At 33.6% G+C, this 21,705-nt stretch overlaps 3 protein-coding genes and 1 non-coding gene across 4 annotated transcripts; 2 read left to right on the top strand and 2 right to left on the bottom strand.

Annotated features, from left to right (window-relative positions):
* Positions 1 to 2,528: 2,528 nt before the first annotated feature.
* Positions 2,529 to 4,058, bottom strand: LOC146723564 (uncharacterized). Its single transcript, XM_085481632.1, has 2 exons — positions 2,906 to 4,058; positions 2,529 to 2,593 (listed from the first exon to the last, which is right to left on the bottom strand). Exons 1-2 carry the CDS (start codon positions 4,056 to 4,058, stop codon positions 2,529 to 2,531), a joined length of 1,218 nt encoding a protein of 405 aa, XP_085337758.1.
* Positions 4,059 to 14,692: 10,634 nt separating this feature from the next.
* Positions 14,693 to 14,763, top strand: TRNAG-GCC (transfer RNA glycine (anticodon GCC)). Its single transcript has one exon. It is a non-coding gene; the product is annotated as a tRNA-Gly (tRNA).
* A 99-nt stretch (positions 14,764 to 14,862) lies between these two features.
* Positions 14,863 to 15,372, bottom strand: LOC146723562 (uncharacterized). Its single transcript, XM_085481631.1, has one exon. The coding sequence runs from the start codon at positions 15,370 to 15,372 to the stop codon at positions 14,863 to 14,865; it is 510 nt and encodes a 169-aa protein (XP_085337757.1).
* A 1,365-nt stretch (positions 15,373 to 16,737) lies between these two features.
* Positions 16,738 to 17,034, top strand: LOC146723561 (uncharacterized). Its single transcript, XM_085481630.1, has one exon. It carries the CDS (start codon positions 16,738 to 16,740, stop codon positions 17,032 to 17,034), a length of 297 nt encoding a protein of 98 aa, XP_085337756.1.
* The last annotated feature ends 4,671 nt before the right edge of the window (positions 17,035 to 21,705 follow it).

Raw genomic sequence — 21,705 nt, 5'->3', positions numbered from 1 at the left:
AGAAAGACTTGGTTGGTGTTATTAAACGAAAAATTAAGGAAGGGTCCGAGGAAAAGGAAGGGAAGATTAAGTATCCGAGAATTAGGCCTACGAGGATTGTCACTCAAAGAAGAGTTGATAGGAAAATACAGAGGAAGGAGGAAATCAGGAAAAGAAGGGAAGATTCAATCCTGAAAAGAGAGGAGTATTTAAAAAAGTATTGCTGTAAGACCGAAGTTTAATTAAAGAGGTTACTTGAAAGATTTAATATTCTCCTTATTCCCTGGCCCTTCTTTGCACCATTTACCCCATTCGGGAAGTGGTGCTTTGAACACTTTACCAGCTAAGATGTACTCAGAGGCGTGAAGGCAAATGGAGCTATCTTTATTCTTATAGATTTTATTGTTCTTTCCAGAGCAGTTCTTATAAATAAATGATATAACCTCATTATCACTCTCTCCCGTACAACCAAAGCCTACTTTCCCTTTACCAGCCATCTCATCCTTCCTAAAGGCCTTGCTATATAAAATATCTCCAAGAATTGGAAATCCAACACTTTGCAAATGTACTCTGATTTGGTGTGATCTACCAGTTAGTGGCTTACAATCTACAAGAGAGTACCCATTTTTATACTCTAACCTCCTAAACTTAGTTATAGATTCTTTACCCTCCTCGCTTATAACAACAAATTTTCCTGGAATACTCTTCAATTTTTTATTTACCTCTAACTCCTCGGGAAACATCCCCTCTACCTTACAGAGATAGGTCTTAGCTATCTCTCTATTTTTCATGTAGGTATGGTATTTCCTATGGTTATCTCTACTCATTATCAATACACCAGAGGTGGGTACATCCAGTCTGTTAACACATGCTAGCTTACCATGTTTTTGTAGTGTCCTGGTGACACTGTAATAATTGTACTCTCCTGTGGGATGTGAGGACATACCCGATGGTTTATTTACAACAATATAATCCTTTTCTTCATATAAAATCGGTATTTCTATGGGATACGGTTCATGGATATGAACTGTATGTTCTATCTTATCACTTAACTTTAACAAATGGTTTGGTTTGATCTTCTTACCGTTAACTTTTATTACACCAAGATTTATAGCTTCTCTGTAATACTCCGGAGGTCTAATTTTGAATTCCTCTTTGAACACTTTTAATATCTCTTTGTTAACCCACCTTTCCTTAACATTTGTCTTAAATGTATGAAAATATGTTATCCCACACTCATTTTCTTCCTTTTCTGCTAATTTATCTTTTATCATTTCCTGTTCACTGTCTTCTCTTTTCATTTACTTGAGAAGGGAAGGTGAGTTGTCTGAATGGATAAGCAAAAGAGAAATGATTTGAAGAGTTAAGAAGTTTTAATGAAAAATAACACTTCTTAGTTAATGACCAGATTTAAATGGAGTTACTAATCTTTCATTGTAAAGGAAACAATCTCAAATTGATTTCCACTTCCAACTTGATCTTCTTTCCTCCTCCTCTTCTTTCCTTCTCTTCTCGTCGTTTCTTATCCTTTCTTCCCTTTCCCTAATTTGTTTTTCAATCTCTTCCAATCGTTGTTGATTTAGAGATGTATTTCTACTTCTTTTGGGTCTTTCATTTAGAGATGTATTACTGGTTCCCTTTAACCCTATACTCCAAAATAAACACAAAAGCACCTTAATTCCTACCAATTTCATTATTTTCGTTGCAAATTGTAAAGGGCATATTGTATTCTTGCTCCAATATAAATTGTATATTTAGAAAATGAGTTAATTTTAGAATATACAGTGATTTTATTGGGAATATTTTTAATACCATAAATGGAAAATAGCTTTTTTATAAACTCATTTATATCAAAGATATTTTACAATTTATTATATGCAGTAGTATAGTACCTCTCTCCTATCTTTTCATGTTTCTCTCAATTCTTTTATGCTAAAAATTTTATTTATAAAAAGAAGAGTGTCTTAATTCAATATTTAAATTGTTCAAAATTTATGCTTAATATGGAATATTGGGTAATTCTAGCTTAAAAGGATGGGTAACAGAGTGGACTAGTCTCAAGATCATAGATCAAGATTAAATCTGATGAAGTGGTAGATCTTTCAAAATTCATAGACATGGATAATGTGTTCCAGGGTAAAAACCACAACACAGATTGTTAAATCTTGTCTTAATGAGCCTATGACAACGGTAATGAGGTATGATACCATTCTAAGAGGGAATTGCTAAAAATTCTCCCTGGTGCTAAAAGGCACAACCCCTGATCAACAGTATCACCTTTTTTAATTATACTGCTTTAAGTAAAGGCTTTAGTTTTAAATCTCTATTCCCCATATCTTTTCTAAAAAATTATACAAACTTACTTTTATTTGTTTATATTTCTAGGTTATATTGTTTTTTATGATTTATACCATTTATGGTCATACGTTTCTAAATAGACACTCCATTTTTGACACTTTTTCAAAATTTTCCATAGAAAAAGAGAAATATGAAGAGATGGGTGAAAGATGGGATACAACATAAATTCAAGGATTTAATTAAAAATTACTTTAAGAATGTTTTTTAAATGTACGAATCATTTCAACCAGAGCATTAGTAGAGAGATCACCTTTAGGTGGTTTTGAACTTTTTATATCCTCTAATACTTCTTTTGCAAGAGACTTCCCCAGTTCAACGCCAAATTGGTCAAATGAGTTGATGCCCCACACACACCCTTGGATGTAAATCTTGTGTTCATACAGCGATATCAAAGAACCTAACGTATTTGGTGTTAACTTCGAGAGACAAATCGTTATTGATGGTTTATCTCCTGAAAAGTCTTTATGTGGGGAACTCTCAGAATTCTTTCCCACCATCAGAGCCTGTGTTTGAGCAACACAGTTGGAGACAAGTAAAGTGTGGTGGGAATCAGATACGGACTGAAAATCTGCTAGGGGTTGAAGGGAAAAAATAAACTCTGATAGAATCTTCCGTGTTCCTTGATGTAGCAATTGAAAAAATGAATGCTGGGAATTAGTACCTATCTCACCCCAAATTATCATTCCTGTATCCATGCTAACTTTCTTCCTGTTTATAGATACACTCTTTCCATTACTCTCCATTTCTGCTTGTTGTAGATAAGAAGGTAGCTTTTCTAGATATTGGTCATAAGGTAAGATACACTTATTGTTGTAATTTAACTCATTGTTATAGAATAGCTCTATTATGGCATGTACCATAGGAATGTTTTGAGGTATGTCCTCTGATCTAAAATGTTCATCCATTGCAGATGCACCGCTTAAGAGTCCCATGAAATTCTCAAATCCAACATAGAGGGATATTGAAAGTCCAACCGTACTCCATAAAGAGTATCTCCCACCTACATAATCCCCCATTCCAAATACGTTTTTTATTCCAAAGCTATCTACCTCTTTTAGGTTAGAACTTACAGCGACAAAATGAGATCGTACTATCTCTTTTTCCTCTCTTCCCAGCTTTTCGACCATTAAATTCCTTGCGAGCTTAGCATTTGCTATGGTTTCAAGAGTTGTGAATGTTTTACTCACAACTATAAATAAAGTTCTTTCTGGATCTATCACATCAAATACCAATTTTGTATCTGTACCATCCACGTTAGAGATAAAAAACACCTTTGTATTTCTTTTTTTGTAGAACTGTAGTGCTTTGCATACCATCCTTGGTCCTAAATCACTTCCCCCAATTCCTATACTTACCACAGTATCAAGTGACTTACCAGTCACACCCTTTAGTAACTCATTTTCAAACTTCTCACTAAACTCTTTAATTTTGACCAGTTCGTTAAATACTTCCATATTCTCTTCTTTCAGGTGTATTGAATTATCTCCTGTACATAACTTTCTTATAACATCTTTGTTACGTAAAGCTACATGTAATACCTTCCTATTTTCTGTAAAGTTTATTTCCTTACCATTAAACATCTCTTCTATTCTTTCCTTTATCTTTAAATCTTCCAGTATCTTAAGATATTTCTCTAGGATTTCCTTACTGAGATGTGTTTTTGAATAATCAAAATACAAAAAATCTTGTCCAATGTTCATTCTCTTTGTAAACATTTCCATTCTCTTGTTGTCAAATAATTCTACTATTTTTTTCATTATTTTTTCTTTTCAGAATTTTTTTTTATTTCGAATCCTTGAAACATCGTTTTTGATTTGGAAAGATTGACCTTAGGGAGATACCCTACCCTGAGATTTGAGTACATGTAACATGATACCTCCCTTTAAATTAACACTGTGTAGATCTGACTACACAAAAATTAGGATGCTTGTCCCGAATAAGCTCACTATATGCTAGTAGGGAGGTCTACCACACCCTACCATTAATACCTTCCTAGAACCAAAGGGTACAGCTCATTAATGCTAAATTGTGGTGCATTACTTTTAAAGGGTTAATTCTTCTCAATTAACTTTAATTAAAATTTTAATTAAAAGTTCAATTAAAAGTATAAAAATAAAATAAAAATTAATAAAGCAATGAGATACAAAGAAGAACTGGAAGTATTTCTAGTAACGGGAGTTTCATATGTAAGTAAATTAAAAAAAACTAATTTGTAGTTATCAATGATAGCTTATAAATCTTTAGATTTAAAAGATACCTCACTTTTAGATTCATTTCTAGGGTTTTTGATTTGGATAGTTCCACAATATCTTTCTATATTCTATCCCCAGCTCGTTCCTCATATTTTTGGTTTTCTTATTCTAGTGATCTATCTTAAAGGTAGTAAGAGAATCTTCCTCTCTTTAGATAATAAGAAGGATAATAAAATGAAAGGTACTACTAGATACTACCCTATCTTCGATTCTTATAGATCATATCTTATTTTAATGGTCATAATTTCCATCTTAGGATGTGATTTTGAGATATTCCCTGATAGATTCAAAAAAACATCATTTTACGGCATATCCCTTATGGATGTAGGAATAGGATCATTTCTCTTTAATAATGGTATCACTAGTGTTAAACTATCATCCTCTAAAAGCTTTAACTCTTTCTTAGTATTACTACTCTTGGGGGTAATAAGGTTAGGGACTATTTCTCTCTTTAACTATACCATTGATATCACTGAGTATGGAGAACACCTAAATTTTTATTTCATCCTCTCCTCCATTTACTTCTTTTTCTATCTCTTCAGTACCATTAAGGACAGAATCATTGGGAGATGCAGAGATGTAGGGGAAAAGGGTAAATTAAAGGACAGCTCTCTTTTAGAGTCACTCCTTTTACCGTTAAAAAATGTAAAATTCATGGAGTTTAAAATTTCTCTAATTTTAATTCTAATCTACGAGTATCTTTTGAGAGTTAAAGAGTTTGATATTTTCATATTCTATGAGAAGAGAGATAGTCTTCTTTTAAGAAACAAGGAGGGTATAGTTGGTGTCATATCAAGTCTTTCCATTTTTTTATTTAGTAGGGAAATAGGAAAGATTCTCTTTGATAATGAGAGTGGTGTTAAGAAGGACTCTAATACCACTCTTGGTATGTCCAAAATAGCAAGACTATGGATACTTTCCATAATATTCGTTATTTCGTACCTAATCTCCAACGAATACAGCATGGTATCTAGAAGACTTGGTAATATCTCCTATGTTATGTGGGTATTATCCTTCCATTCTCTACATTTAACCCTCACCTTTACCATCTCACATTTCATACCATTCACCCCACCCCCAATTCAGCTCTATGTAAGTAAGAACCTGTTATTTCTATTTTTACTGAGCAATCTTTATGTCTTACTCTCTAATCTATCTTTCAACTTATCCTCTTTTGGTTTTATTCCTTCTAATCTTTATATTCTCCTCTATCTATTTCTAGTCATTTTCATTCCTTTTAAATTTAATCTTAAAATTTAAGAATCTAACTCCTAATAAAACTGTAAATAATTTAACTTTCTCATTTTCTTATTTCCCCCTCTTCTAACTCATCTTCTACATTACATCTTTTAGAATACTTTCTTAAAACCTCCTTATCTATCTCATTTAAATTACTCTCCTCAAAATTGTGCTCGTACTTGAATAATCTCTCCTCTAACTTGTAAATAAATAGAAAGAAAAGATCCTTCACTAGGTTATACCCTAAGAGATGGTTAAATGCTTTGTTCCTTCTTATCAAAGGTAGAATCTTTTTAAACTTCATTTTGTAGAGAATCTTTCCATCTTTGTACATGGTGTTTAGCAGAATGTTAAATTCATCAATATATTTCTCATTTATCTTTCCTGTCCTCTTATTCCCTCTAATTACCTCCTCTTCTAAAAGGTGGATTCTCTCTTCAAAGCATTCTAAGAGATCTAAAAGTGGGTACTTAGCAAATATGACCTCGTTTTTTATATCCAAAAAAGATGTATTCAAATCTATCTCTACTTTACTCCGCAAAATATTTCTTATTTCCTCCTTCAAGTTCCTTTTTATCCTCTTTTTAACATCTTCATTAAACATTTCCCTTAAAAACCTCACTTTATCGCTTATTTTATGGTAAAATGGATATCTCCTGTATTTCCTATGAAAAAATCTAAAAAAAGCATCAAATCCTTCATCTTTATGGTTTTTTATGTCACTTTTCATTATCTCTCTCATTTTAAGTATCAATTCTCCCTGCTCCTCCGTCTCCTTCTCTCTCTCAATCTCCTTGAGTCTCTCTAGATAGCCTTCAAAATACCTCTTCTTGTCTGAGAAGGAGGAAATGGATCTAAAAATTGAGTTATTAAAAAACTTCTTGATAAAACTCTCCCAAGTGCAATTTGAATTTACTTTTGAATCCCTTAAAAATTCACAGAACATTCTTTCTTCATTTTTAGGATCGTCAAATGTAACACATCCTCCTAGAAGACACACACCTGGTAAAAATATCTCTTCTTCATATCCATTGTTCCATTCCCACACCTCCTGAGGTACATCCCAAGTGGTTTTTTTCGTTATTAAATTGTAAAAGAAAGGCTTTCCGCTCCTAGATTTGTACCTCTTGTAACACTTTGGAGAGAATATCTCCCCATCCTTCTTCAAAATATCAGGTTTAACAAATGTACTCTCTTTGGTTCTATTATTGTAATAAAAGACGCTTTCATCTACTTTTAATATCTCCCACTCCTTATTCATTGCTTCATTCTCCTCTTCTTTTCCTCTTATCTCCTCTTGCATAATCAAAATGTCCTTTTCCTTGAATTATGCACACTGACAACAAAATACTCACACCACTTCCTTACCACACTCTCTTTTCTTAAAATACGAAAAGGGGTGGGACTGGCGCATAAATAAAACAATTAGAGGATTATATTTATGGAAGGAAATAAAAAGAATGCTAAAGAAGATGATAATTCATCTGATAAAGAGAAAATGATACTAAATAATAACAATGATACTTGTAGTGAAAATGAAGAAAATGATAAAAAGGGTCATATCATAGATGAGTGTAATGAAAAGATAAGGAAGAATGAAGTAAAGTGGAAAGGGAAGAAGAGTCACAAAAATATGGGTGATGGGAAATGTGAAGATAATAAAGAAAAATTGGAGGGTAGTGAATTAGATAGTACCAATAGTATAGAAAATAGATGTGGTCTGTCCCCAATTTGTAGTACCTTAAGGGAAGAAATGATGAGAAAAACCATGAACTCTATAAATGACATGGATGAGGATACGTACAAGAAATATGTAGATAAATTTATAAACACTAATTGGGATGAGCTGAGAAAGTTCTTTGGGGTCTTTGAGATGTACGCTTTAAGTGGGGGCATTTTATTTGTTAAATGCTTTTTTAGAGATCCTCCCTTTAGAAAAGAGGGATGCTTCCTAACCCTCTCGCCTTATAAATTTGGAGAGAGAGCTTTGTGGATACCAGCAGAGTTTAAGTATCTCATGGACGTGATTCTAACCAAGGATCTAGCGGTAGGTGGTATTTTCAGGGTCACACCTTCGTATGAGTTATTAGAAAGATGTTATAGGGAGTTACAAGAGGATATCTCCTCCGGTAAGAAAGAGGAGGAGATAAAGTCGAAGCTGTCAAGATATGAGTTGGTGGTTCTAGCCTCATGTTTCAAAAAGTTATTTCAGGCTTATGACAATCTGTTAATACCTGAAAAACAACAAGAATTTATAATTAGAGGGTGGATCTATCCATATACACCATATGACAGGAAATTGGTACTTAAAGCTGTCCTCTATTCACTACCTGAATTTAATAGACACCTTTTAGAGTCTATAACCAAATTTTTTCATTTGATCCACACTTTGAGTACTCTCAAAGATGAGAAGCACAAGAGGAACATGGATCTTAAGGGTATAGCTGTAGTTATGTGTCCCAGAATATTTCTTAAAAAGGATGTATTAATTGAAACAGATAGACTTAACAAATTGGTTGAAATCACAGAATTTATTTTTACAAACATTGACTCTCTGTTTTGTATAGATGAATCGACCTTAAACAAAGTTGGTGTTAGGATATAAAAGATGTTATCTGGTAGTAAAGAACATAGCATTATGTATTTATAGAAGGTATAATAAATATAAATTTAATTAAAGAAGAATTGTGTAAGTTTGCATATTTTTATAACTCTCTCTTCTTCCCTTTTTGAAATGAAAGGTGCAATTCCACTGGACAGGAGAGAAAGAAGAATGAATCTCTTCGATATAAGAGTTAAAGAATTGGATGGGATAGAATATCTAGAGGAAATGCTAGAATGTAAATTAAATTTGATACCTTTACATATGGAAAGGAATGTACTGAATTATTTGATGATATTTAACAAAATGAGAGAGATAGATGGAGATATTAAGGATAATCAGGAGGTAGAGAGTAACACATCTCTGATTTTAATTTCAGATTTAAATAAAAGGGAGATAGAGGAGAGGATAGGTAGAAGAGTGAAGATAAAAAGAATTGATGAAAAGATAACACAAGTATTCTTTAATGAGGTTAAAGATGTGAGTGATACCTTCTTAAATGAATCTTTAGAGTTTTATAGACCTAGAGGATACCAGGGAGGTATTTGTAAAGTAAGGGATGGAGATAAAAGAGAGAGACATGAGAACAGGGTGATATTTGGTCCTCTAGATATTAAAAAAGAGGAATTTTTGGATATATTGAGAGGAATGGATGAGGTTTTGTACTTTAAAGAATGTAAAAACAATTTTTTTATCTTTGAGTTTAAAAATAGGAGAATTGTTAAAACCTTTATGGAAATTCTATCGGAGGTAGAGATCTACGATCCAGGTAATAGTGCTTCATACGATCTGATAGTCAAAAAGGTATTTGATAATTGTAAGATAATGAATTTAGGGGAGAGTGTGAGAAGAGGTGTTTCTAAGGGAATGAGAGGAGAGATAATTTGCAATTTAGAAAGGAGCAGAGTGGTCCAAATAATAAATCTCCTAGGACCTGATGAGATAAGAAATGAAGAGCAGCTAAGAGGAATAGAAGAGGATCTACTCTTAGAGTGCAAGAGACATGTTAAAGGGAGTGTAGACATCAAAATACCAATTCGATCTTTTAGAAAAGAGGATCTCTCTTATTGGATTAGAAAGAACGGGGAAGGGAAGGTTTATTTAAGATGTGAGGATATGACTAGCTCAGAGCTAGTCTATAAAAACCTTTCTGGGATGATTTACAAAGACAGAATCATTGGGTGTACATACTTCCCGGAGATTCTTTATGAGGTAGAAGAATTTGAATGTTGCTAAATCTTTTAGCCATCCCTAAAATGAAAGAAAGTGACAAAGAAAGTGTAGATATGAATTTGATTGAAAATGAGAGGTATTTGAGTAACGAGATATATCATATAGATATAAATAGCAAGGGAGATACCATGATATATGGAGGGGGTGATGATACCTGTACTATAAGAAGAGTACCATCTAAAGAAATTGTCTACGAGATAGATGAGTTTGACGATTCGGTTATTTACAATAAGTTCATAGGAGAGAACTCAATTTTGGTGGTAACACTCCATGGGAGTATTTCTATGAATTACTTTGGTGAGGTGGAGATAGTAGAAGAGAATAGAATTGAAATGGAGGAGGATTTAACCAAAGTTGGTGTTTTTGGTAAAAGGGTGTTTATAGGTACGGAGAAGGGGTGTATCCACTCCCTGGATCTGGAGTTAGGTGATGAAAGGATTTATGAGGGGCATTCCTCAGAAATTAAAGATTTTTATTTAAGAGATGGTCTGATTTACAGTCTCTCTTCCGGTAGATTTGTAGTTCACGACGAAGAGAACCACACCATTGTGTATAAAAGGGAGATAGAAAATGGTAACACTTTCCATATCTCACCAGACAGTACCACTCTATTTATAGGAAGTGATACCTCAATAGAGGTATTGCTTAACATAAATAGGGGAAGATCTATCACAAGATGTAGAGATCATCCAACACTCATAAAAAGATTTGGTATTAAGGATAACAGCACCATAGAAAGTATAGCTTATAGTGGGAACACCTTGGTATTGGGTGGTAAAGGAAACATTTTGTATTGTTTAACGGTGAATGAGAGCTATAAAATTTATGAGATAAAGCTTTTTGATGATAATCTACCGATAGAAGGAGTGGGTAAGGTTATTTTAAAGGAAAATTCAAATTTTTTAGTTTTTTCTACTTTTTGTGGGAGAATTGGAGTTGGTGATTTTAGAGGAGTGAATTTCAAGTTTTTTAAAGGGAGCGTTGGATCAATTTTTGATTTTTGTGTTTTTAACACTCTGTGTGTCATTGGTGGTGAGCTAGGAATGGAAATTTTAGAGATAAAATGAAATTTTAGAGATAAAATGAAATTTTATTTTTATAGACACCTGCTTATTATCTCTATGTCCTCTTCTATGGTACTAGGTGCACTTTTGTACTTCAAAAATAGAGAGGAATCTCTCTCTTTCTTGGAAATAAAAGGTAAATACATTTCCATGTCCATTTGTTCATATTTAATAATTGAATCACTCATCTCTTTATTCCTCTTTACTACATTACTTCTATTTTCAGATACAAATGCTAAATAATTATCTATTTCCTTACTTTTAGTTCTACTTTTAACTCTACTTTTAGTTCTACCTTTCTTTCCTAAATCCTCATCCGAACTTTTACCCTTTTTCATTTTTAGTAAAGGGTCTCTTCCCTTTAGATTAGATAATAAATTGATGTCTGATAACCTTCTCTTCTTAGGGTAGACTAGAGAAAGGTAGAAGGTGCACTACCTGTTTATGAATGGTATCTTTATAGACAGGACCTGGTAAGACTATGGGAATGCCAAAAGTAAAGAGTAGAAAAATGATATTCCATAACAAGATCACAACCAAATAAACTTTTTATTGATAAAGGTAGTTCATTCCATTCACTACACCAACGTATTGTTACCATAACTTGTAGTATTTCCACCGTTCCCGTATGTCTTCCCTGAAGCACTATCTAAATAGGCTATTAGAGCTATACTGGAAATCTGTACGAAAGAATAAACCAGTGTAGGACAAATAACCTTAAGCGCAAAGTGGTTCTTCTCAAGTATGTTTGAGGTGAAAATTCCAATAATTATTATGATACTATACCAAAATGCAAAGATTGAACATAAAACACCTTGAATCCCATTAAATATACTAGTTATCATAGCCAAATCCATACGTAAATAAGTATCCAATAGATAAAGAGATAACAAGTAGCTAAATTCGTGAATTAAAGCGAGTATTACCATTATAATGGATCTTTTTACGGGAAACACCGAAACCATTACAAAAATTGGTAGCACTATGATAAAGCTAGTAATGGTTAAAGGAAAAAACACAATGCTTGAAGAAGAGAGACCTAATAAACCATAACTCTTACTTAAAATAACTATAACCACCAAAATTATAATATACCACCATCTACCTTTCATTGATATCTTCTTATCATTTATTTTACCCTGTGATTCATTGTCTTGTGTTTCATCCTGTATTACAGTATGTTCTCCCATTTCCATCATCATAGACCCTTCCTTCTCCTGAGATTTATATATTTCTTTTTTACGTTAAATTATTACCATAAAAGGTATCTTATCTTAAGATTAGAATTTAAAAATCAAATTACCATTTTTTTGAATAAAAATTTTAACTCTAACTACCTTTTTTTGAAATCAACTTTATTTATTGATCCACTGCGCATCCAGCGCTGACCATGGGCTGTGCCCTTTGGCTCTAGGGAGAATTTTTGGTGGAGGGTGGTGAGGAGGTGGTACTGCACCTCATTACCATCGTGGCTCCGTCAGAGACAGAACACACCAACTCGTGCTGCGGCAGCAGCTTGCCGCCCCCTCCCCAGGAGCACCCAGCTTACTCACCACCGCCGAGTTTTGAAGGATCTACCACCTTGCCCGGGCTCGAACCCAGGACCTCGGACCTGTGATCTTGAGGCCAGCCCACTGGCTACTTGCCCCCACTCTAACTACCTTTTTATAAAAAATGACAATTTGATTTGTAAATTTTAACCCTAAACATTTAAATTTCCAAAATGAAGATAATTAACACTTTGATTGAAGTATCTCCCATACTCCTAGTGGTATATCACCTTATAAATATCTTAGGGGATAGATACACCAATATCAAAAGAATACTTGAAATACTTATCACCATCTTTATATCATCAATTTTGAAAGAAATATTCAAAGTAGAGAGAATTAAAGAATATAAGGAGATAGATGGATCAAATCTCCATAAAATATTATTTAATATTCTATTAAGATGTGTTATATCTAACTATGCTTTTCCCAGTACACATGCTATACTATTTAGTTATTATTACTTTTCAGATCAATCTTTCTATACTTTCTTTGTATTAGTATTGGTATGTATCTATAGAGTGGGGTATAACCATCATACGATGTTCCAAGTGTTATTTGGCGTATTTGTTGGGTACACAGTGGATAGATTCTTAGAGTTAGTAAGAAGTAAGGCTAAGGAGAGGTTTAAGGGGAAAAGGAAGTCTAAGAAGGAGAAGAGACTGGAAAGACATGAAAGGAGAAGGGAAAGGTTTAAAGAGAAAAGGAAGGGGAAGAGAAATAAGAGGGGGAGAGAGGTGAGAATTCAAAACTTTAAAAAGTTTTCTATTTGTATAGAAATATTAAATAGAAGAATAGATGTACCTGAAATACAAAGTAATATTAACACCACCTTGATGACAGAAAGAGAAATGAAGAGTTTGATAAGTCAAATCCAATTTTGCTATTCAAAGAATAGAAGAGTTACCAACCCGGTCAACTTAATTGTTAGCAACTCTAAGGAGATAGAAAGCGAGAAAATAAAATTTATTAAAACTTGGGATATTACACTTTTAGATGGTTCTATTCTTGAAGGATCTAAGGATGGATATAAAAAGATAATTTTTTTATCTTCAGATGCACCAGAACCTTTGGAGAATATCTCCCCTGACAATCTTTACGTTATTGGTGGATTGGTAGATAGAAATAGATATAAAAACCATGTTTTGAATTATTCTACCTCTTTAAAGGTAGAATGTTACAGATTACCTATCCTTGAGAATATTTCATATTTTAAAAATTGTAAAGCCTTGACCACTAACCACGTCTTTGATATCCTCTTAGACTTTATAGAAAATGGGAATTGGTGTGAATCATTTGAAAGGAATATCCCGCAAAGAAAGATCAACAAGAAAGGTGTACAAGATAATAAACCCTTTAGAGACACTTTAAAAATAAAAAATTTTAGGGTTCTGGAGAATGGTAGGGAGAATGCTGGTGAATGTAATAACCTTCTTACTAGTGCTTTATAATAGCTATAACTCTTATAAGGTAAGGAAGTATAAAAATAAGGAAATATCAAAGCATTACTCTCATTATTTCGTGGTAATGGGAATACTTCTGTCAACAGATAAAATGTTAGGTTTTATAACACAGGTCTTTCCATTTTATCAGGTTATAAAATTGTTCACCGTGTTATGGCTGTCTATTCCCTTATGTTCCGGATCTTATTTCATTTATAGATCTTACATTCATTCCATCTTTGAGTGCTATGAGGGCGAAGTTGATCAATTTTTAGAAGAGATAAGAAGGAGGGTTTATGACATGGTGTGTCATTACTACTTGTATGCTTATTCTGTCTATTCTAGTAACATTAAAAACAAGATAGCTAATAGCTTGTACTTTAAGAAGGGTTCCAAAGAGAACGATTCTATCGAGCTGATGACAATCGAGGAGAATCTTTGCGATGTGGTACCTAAAGAATAAGAGAGAATGATTGACATTAAAAATGTGCTAGTTTTATTTTTTATCTTCCAGTTGCTCTACTATTTTAATAAAATCCTCATATTCTATCTTACCATCCTCTTTAAAGAGATAGATCATGTCCCTTAGATCGTTAGGAGAGATATTAAAATTGAATTTATTTGACAATACGGAAAGTGTGTTAGTGTCTATGTACCTGGTGCTATTTGAAAATAGATTAAATAACTCTGAATAATCTTTCTGGTTTTGTGTTGGATACTCTAGGAGTTGTTCAAGTACTTTTAGGGTTATCTGGTCAGGTAGTTGTTTTTGCTTATAAGGATACTCTTTAAGGGCCAAAGAGAGTGTAGTATATTCTCTATATGTGAGATATCCCTTCTTCCCGATGTCGAATGATCTAAATGTCTGGTTTAAAAGATTTTTATCAATCATTTGAGAGGGTTACGAAGGGAGGTGGTAAATGCAAAAATTATCAAGTTTGATATTTTAATAGATAAGTGCCCTGCCTGCGGAGCACTGCTGGTCTAATGGTAGAATTGTCGCTTGCCATGCGATAGGTCCGGGTTCGATTCCCGGGCAGTGCACTTTTGTTAAAAGTAACCATTAACTTAATTTTTATTTAATACTGCCCCCATAACAACTCAAATGAGTTATTAACCTTCTCCCTTCCAGAGAATATTCCATCATTTAAACTTTCCCTTGTGTTTAAACCTCATGTCAAATAAGAACTCACCACAATTCTCCTTACACCTCTTGGCGTTAGAAAGTAGGTCATCTAGCTCTTTTATTGAGTCCACCTGCTCGGCTACGTATTTATCCAAGAACTGTGTTGTTGCAAAGTCCTTCTTTTCACTTGCTCTTCCGTAAATCTTAGTTAAATGACTCATTTCATCTTTCTCAATTTCCAGTGACTTGGTTAAAACATCAATTGTATCTCCAAATTTCGAATTAGTAGAATTGATAGACTTAAACTGTACTATCAACCCAATTTTATTCATATATTCTATTATTCCAATGGCATGCTTTATCTCTTCCTTATAAAACTTCTTAAATTTCTTCTTCAGTCCTAGTAAAGCCACGTTCTCCCTATCTAAGTAAGAATACACCTCGCTATAAAAATAAAATGCCTTATATTCCAGGTTCACCTGTTCTGAAAGTAACTTTTCCAACTCATCCTTTCTCCATTTCTCCATATTTCAACACCCAATTTTCCTTTTTATATTTTTATAAATCATCCTTTCATTCTATTCGCTACATCTTCCTCCACTCTTCCCCTTTTTCAAGTCTCCTTTACCTTACCTTAGGATACAACACCAAGAAGAGGTAAGTGTAAATCACCGTATAAATTATGAGAGAGTTAGATCTAAGAACAATTCTTTTATTAAAGTAGGGAATATCCAAAACAAAAGAAAACAAGGAAATAACAAAAAGAGCACTTGGGATGATAATCAAACATACACCACAAAACCTTCTAAATCTTTTTCTATTCTCCATAAGGGAGAGTGGATATTTCACTTTTTATATAAAGGGACATCAAAGTTACAAAGAGAAGGTCCATCCAATTAACAAAATTCAAATTACCACTTCCATAGAAACTAAAAAGCAAGAAAATGAATGTTCTAGCAAAGAAGAGCAAAAAAGAGAATTCGTAGATTAAGGTATCACCTAAAATACAAAACAAGAGGAGATAATTCTTAAAGGTGGTAATTTTAAAGAATAAAACCACGAAAATATTCCTAACGAATGACTTGTTGGTGTTTATCAAGAAAGAGTAGTAGAATGTTATTAAAATTATGGTATGGAAATATTTAAGGTATTGTTTAAATAGATTTAAGTAATAAAACCAATGAGTGGTACTACACGGTAAGTGAGACATGCTATATGTTCTATTGTATGAATTTAGTAGAGAGATTCTCAATATCTCTATAGATGTATTGTAATACTCTAAAGGTATTAAATAGAGGGATGTGATGATGGTATCTATAACACCTCTATTGGCTTTTACAAGGATTTTGAGTACAAGTGGGAGATAGGAAAAGTTAAGGAAAATTAAAGGGAGAGATAGGAAAGATGAACACTTTAATTCCCTGTAAATTAAGGAGAGGATGAAATTCTCCAGAGAAAGTAAGTCATTGGGTAAGAATATGGAAAAGATAAAATAAAGATCGCTTTCTAGTACCAGAGAGGTGGTAAAATCTAGAATACAAATTAAAACATTAAAATATCTCTCTTGCACCACTTCATAGAACATCTCAAGTAGATCTAAAGGCTCTTTATTTACTCTTTTTCTATAAATCTTCTCATAGACTCTCTTTGGATCGTAAGGTGTAAAAATCACTCCTTTGGTGATATCCTTAACCTTTAAATAGAAAAGTAGAATAAAAAGTGGTATTTTCTGTAAATTAAAATATCTTTTTGTTATTCTATCATTCTTTTTAATACCCATCCTTCTTTAGGGTCCTAAGATTAATTATTGTGTGTTAATTAAACTTTTTGATTGACTCAACTAAAAGTCTTTTTAAAAGTTGGTATATTCTTCATTTCTTGCAATCCCTTCAATGGGAAATGGTCCAACCACTAAATCGAAGAAAGGTGGAAAGGGATCTAAGAAGAGATATGGTTCTAGAGATATAGATGAAATACAAAAGAACATTGAAAATGGTGTTGAGTGTGTGGTAAACGAAGACTTACCAGGATGTGGTATGTCCTATTGTATTGAGTGTGATAGACATTTTATTAGTAGGAATGACCTCATGGGACATAGAAAAACTAAGAGCCATAAAAATAGGGTAAAACAACTTAAAGATTCGACATACACACAGAAGGAATCCGAAATGGCTGTCGGATTATTTTAGAATTGTTTTTTAATTAAACACTCTACCTGTGACTGGCACCATGCTTTGACTTCCCTCTAAAGAGATGTGGTGGTTTACTGTTGTAGTACCTCTCTCTACCACTCTTTTTACCTTTCTCATTCCTTTCTCTTGCCTTAGCAATCTTACCACTGCTCATTGCAAATCCATCCCCTTCTATAACCTCTAGCTCATCTCCTAGCTTTTCACCCCTAATTACTCTCTTCCTACCCTTCCATCTCTCTGGTACACTGCACCTGTCCTTAAAATTTCGCTGTTTGATCTTGCTCATTCTCTTGTTGTTTATCATTTCTTTATAACCACTCTCCTCCTTACTCAGCACATCGTATCTTTTATTGTACCTCTCTTCCATTTCCTCTTCCTCTTGTTCTAGTCTTATCATCTTTTCATAGATCTCTCTGTCTATAAAATCAGAGACATTCTTACCATCCAATATCTCTCCCATATTATCGTATCTCCATTCTTCTCTATCTAAAATGTAACACTCTCTATCATTAAATAGATAATCTTTATCTTCTACTTCCTTTTCTCTCTCTGTTACTATCTTCTCAGTTCTTAAACAACTCTCCTCTTTATCTCCCAATTGAAATGGTTTGGTTAAACTAATTTTATTTCTAAACTCTTCCACTTTACTGTTCTCTATTTTGCTTTTAATTCTCTGTTCTAACAATCTCTCACACCCTATCTTTTTTAGCTCTTCTATGTTCTCTTCACTAAATGTACTGATCTCTACGTATTGCTTATCTCTCAGAAAATTGAATAACTCGTCTATCTCATGGATGGAAATGGTACTCCCACCACTCACATTATCTCTACCGTTGGAAAGATCCCCTAGTCTCTTAAGATCACTCTTGGATAGGACAATGATAAAGCTATCGGAGAAGAGGGGAAGGAGTGAGTTGAAGAGATTTATCTGTTGGGTAATGGAGTACCCACATACCTCAGATATATCCATGAAATACAAAACTATGGAATTGATATGTGCTAGTGCAGTTATTGTTTGCATCTCAATTGTATTTCTTTCCTCTATCAAATGGTCTAAGATCCCAGGTGTGTCTATGACTTGGAACCTGAGGTAGCTGTAGTCAAACTGCCCAACATAGAGATTCTTAGTGGTGAAGGGATAGGGTTGCACATCAACGTTGGCACGGGTTATCTTGTTGATGAAGGAAGATTTGCCAACATTGGGGAACCCACAGAGTAAAAAGGTACGAGTTGAAGGGTCTAGCTGTGGTATTCTACTCATGTGCTGTCTTACCTGCTCCAGATACTCGGTGGTTTTCTTTAGCTTTTTGACTATCGTAGCCATTCTACCTAGCGCTGCTCTCTTAAGCTGTTTACATCTGTAAAGATTGTCTCCATACTTGAGTAGCTTTACATACTCCTTAGATACATTCTCTACCATACACCTTGTAGTGTTGACATGTCCCAGAGCTAGTTTATAGTGATCTTTATCGTACAAAATATTTATTAGATCACAGTAGAAAGGATGGGTCTCTTCCAATCTCGGGAACTGTGAGGTGATTCTCTTCATCCGCTCTGAGAATTCGTTAGAAGCAAATTTTATCTTTTTGCTGTAGAAGGTCCGTATTTTCGTTATGTTAAACTGAGGATGTACTACTGTTGGTGTCTTTCTCTGTGTCTTATTTAGCACTATGTCTATCAGCTCAGTGTTTGATGGAACTGTTTGAATTGTTCTAAAGTTCGCTGCCATTTCAAGGGGAAGAAAATTTTTATAAAATTTTAGGGTGATTGGTTATTGGTGCTAGTAGAAGGGTGTGTAGAGTCAGTGTCAATGCCAAAATAACGAATTGATTAAAGTTTTTAATTTAATAGGGACACTGTACCTAAAGGAGTAATGGTGTTAAAAATAGAAAAGGGGTGACTTCAAAATGGATGGATTTTGTAAGAAGTTGAAGGACATATTTAAGAGGTTATATGATAAGATATTTGTCAAGAAAATACATATTATGTTTATTTCAGTGGGTGATACAGGTAAAAGCTCTCTTATCAACACCATATTTTCCAAAAATTACAGGGAATTGAAATCACCCTCTAGTCTATCGGTAGAAAGATATAAAATAAACAATAATTCGTATATCATCTACAACATGCCATCTTCTGTAGAATTTAGGGGAAAATGGGACCATTATTATAAAAAATCAGATCTTTTAATCTTTTTGATTAGTTCTATAGCAGATGATAGCACATTTGATCAGGGAAGAGAAGCTCTGATGAGTCTTCTCTACAGGAACATGTGGGCTAAAAAACCACTTCTAGTTCTAGCTACAAAAAATGACCTTCAAAATTCAGTTATGTGTAGAGACGTAATTCTTAAGTTAGATCTTGTTTCAATCATTGATCGAGAGGTAGCTTGCTATTCCGTGAGTGCTAAGAGCATTACAAATACGGATCTTGTACTAAACTGGATAAATGAACAAGCTGAGAATCCAAATGAACAAAAAGATATTTGAAAAATGTAATTTTAGCATTTTAAATATTAAATTCATCTTGAAGAACACATTACACTTACATTTTGATCTTTTTTATTTTAGCTAAGACTAGATCTGTCTATACTCATATTAAAACTGTTAAAGATTAAGTCAGATATTCGAATTAATTTCATGATATAGCAATAGCATTGTGTCAAATAAAAAAGATTTGATAGATTCCCTATCCTTAAGTGATTTTTAATGTTTTGTTCTATCTGTAGAGTGGAAAGTTATGTTTATCGTGGCTATTACAAGGTTTTTATATTATCTGGGGAATTACTGCTTTAGTGTAGATTCATTCTTAAATCTATCTTGGCTTGGTATTCCTTTAAATCTTACAATGTGATAGATCTAGACATTGGATTGGTAATTTACCAAGTACAAATGGATTTGATAGTACTCTTTTAGGAGATACAGAATTAGGAGAGGAGCGTAGGGATCTGAGTTTAGACAAACCTATATCAACTGATGGCTCACCTTTTTTGACTTGTAGTGAGATAGATGCCTTTTTTGATGAATTAGATCGCTGTGTTAATACTTCCACACAAGTGGAGGATGTAAATACCTACAACGATACAGAGACATGGTATCATCAAGGTGTGCTACAAAGGTGTTGTAGTGTAATGAATTATGATCCATCATGCTGCGGAGATGTCCAGGAAATGTCTTCTTGTCCACATGAGAACTACAATTTGGGATCTACACCAGTTGGTCAATCCATCCAACCAGACCAAAACATGTCTTTAGATCTTAAGGAGCTACCATCTACTAGTCACGATCTTAGAATGGATGGGGGATGTAGTAATACACAAGATATACCCACATCTCTAGAGAGTGATCCACTGAGGTCGATCAAGAATGAAGTAACCCAATGGTTTTTCCTTGGTACATTTGATCCATGGTGTTTAATGAACCCCATCAGTGAGAAGGATGGAAGGTTTTATGAACTGGGCTACGAAGAAGTACTGGAGATATTCGAATTTGTGAGGAGCGAGGAGAGGAGATATCCCAGGGTTATTATCACAGAGGAGATGGTTAGAGAATTTAGTGACCATTTAATTAGAGTAGTTGAAGAGACACTAAAATACTCGATGTTGGTGTACTTCAGAGAAATGATAAGCTTTGGTGAGTTCTTAACGAGGAATTACAAACTTGGGTTGGTAGATCATCACTTCACCAATCTTTTTATCTTTCACTACCTTCTCTCCAGAATGGTAAGACACGATAACAACCTCAAGTGTAAAAGTGGTGGTAATAGCAGAGTTAAAAATAAGCACAATGCTAGAACTTCAGCTACATTTGGGAGAGATTTTCCCATATTCTATCTCTGTATCAAGGAGTTTCTCAGATCCTTTAACGATAAGATATTTTATAACTTTTTTGGTTATTGCTATGAGAGAAGGTTTGGATGTAAAGAGTACGAAATTGGAGATGATGTGTACTTGGATGATAACTTTTTGATACATAACAGAAGGGGTGTTTATAAGAAGATTTTTACATTCACAATTTTTATCCTTGAGAGAGATGTTCTTAGAGGTATTTATGAAGGTTGTAGCAATTTCCAGTTTTCTAGTAATACCAGGAGGAGTTTACTGAAGAACAATGCATTGAGTGTTTTAAAGATAGTAAGGAGAGATGAAATAGTTGACTCTTACTTTTTACTGTCCAAAAAGCTTGTTGAAATGTTACTTGATAATAAGCTTTGTACTAGTACAATAAGAGTTCACTTACGTATAGTTAAGAATATACTACCAAGGGTTGAACAGCGATTCAGATCCTCTACAAATGATGAGGAAAGGACCAATACATTTTTTGATCTTACTTCGATATTCTACAAGTGTTTTTATGTAAAAATACCACGTAGGTATATGGGTGCTCATCATATTCGCTTGGATGAATTGAGAAAATTCCTATCAAGGTATGAGAAGTAACTTTCTATCAATAAAGTGATACTTGGTTTAATTTTTATAAATAAGATATCTACAACCACAGAAGTATTTTATATCCTATGTTGGTGTTAGTCTACCGTTAATATCATCTTTACAAACAGGACAACGTTTCTCACAACCTTTTAAGTGATCCAAAATACATTTAAAGCAGTAACAATGGTTGCAGTCCGTAAATACTTTCTCTATACATTCCTTTTTACAGATATTGCAAA

Source organism: Nylanderia fulva, unplaced genomic scaffold (genome assembly GCF_048542155.1).
Source record: "Nylanderia fulva isolate GAGA-0341 unplaced genomic scaffold, ASM4854215v1 Scaffold187, whole genome shotgun sequence".
Taxonomy (NCBI): domain Eukaryota; kingdom Metazoa; phylum Arthropoda; class Insecta; order Hymenoptera; family Formicidae; genus Nylanderia; species Nylanderia fulva.
Note: the sequence above shows the minus strand (reverse complement) of the source record. Positions and strands in the feature narration are given on the sequence as shown.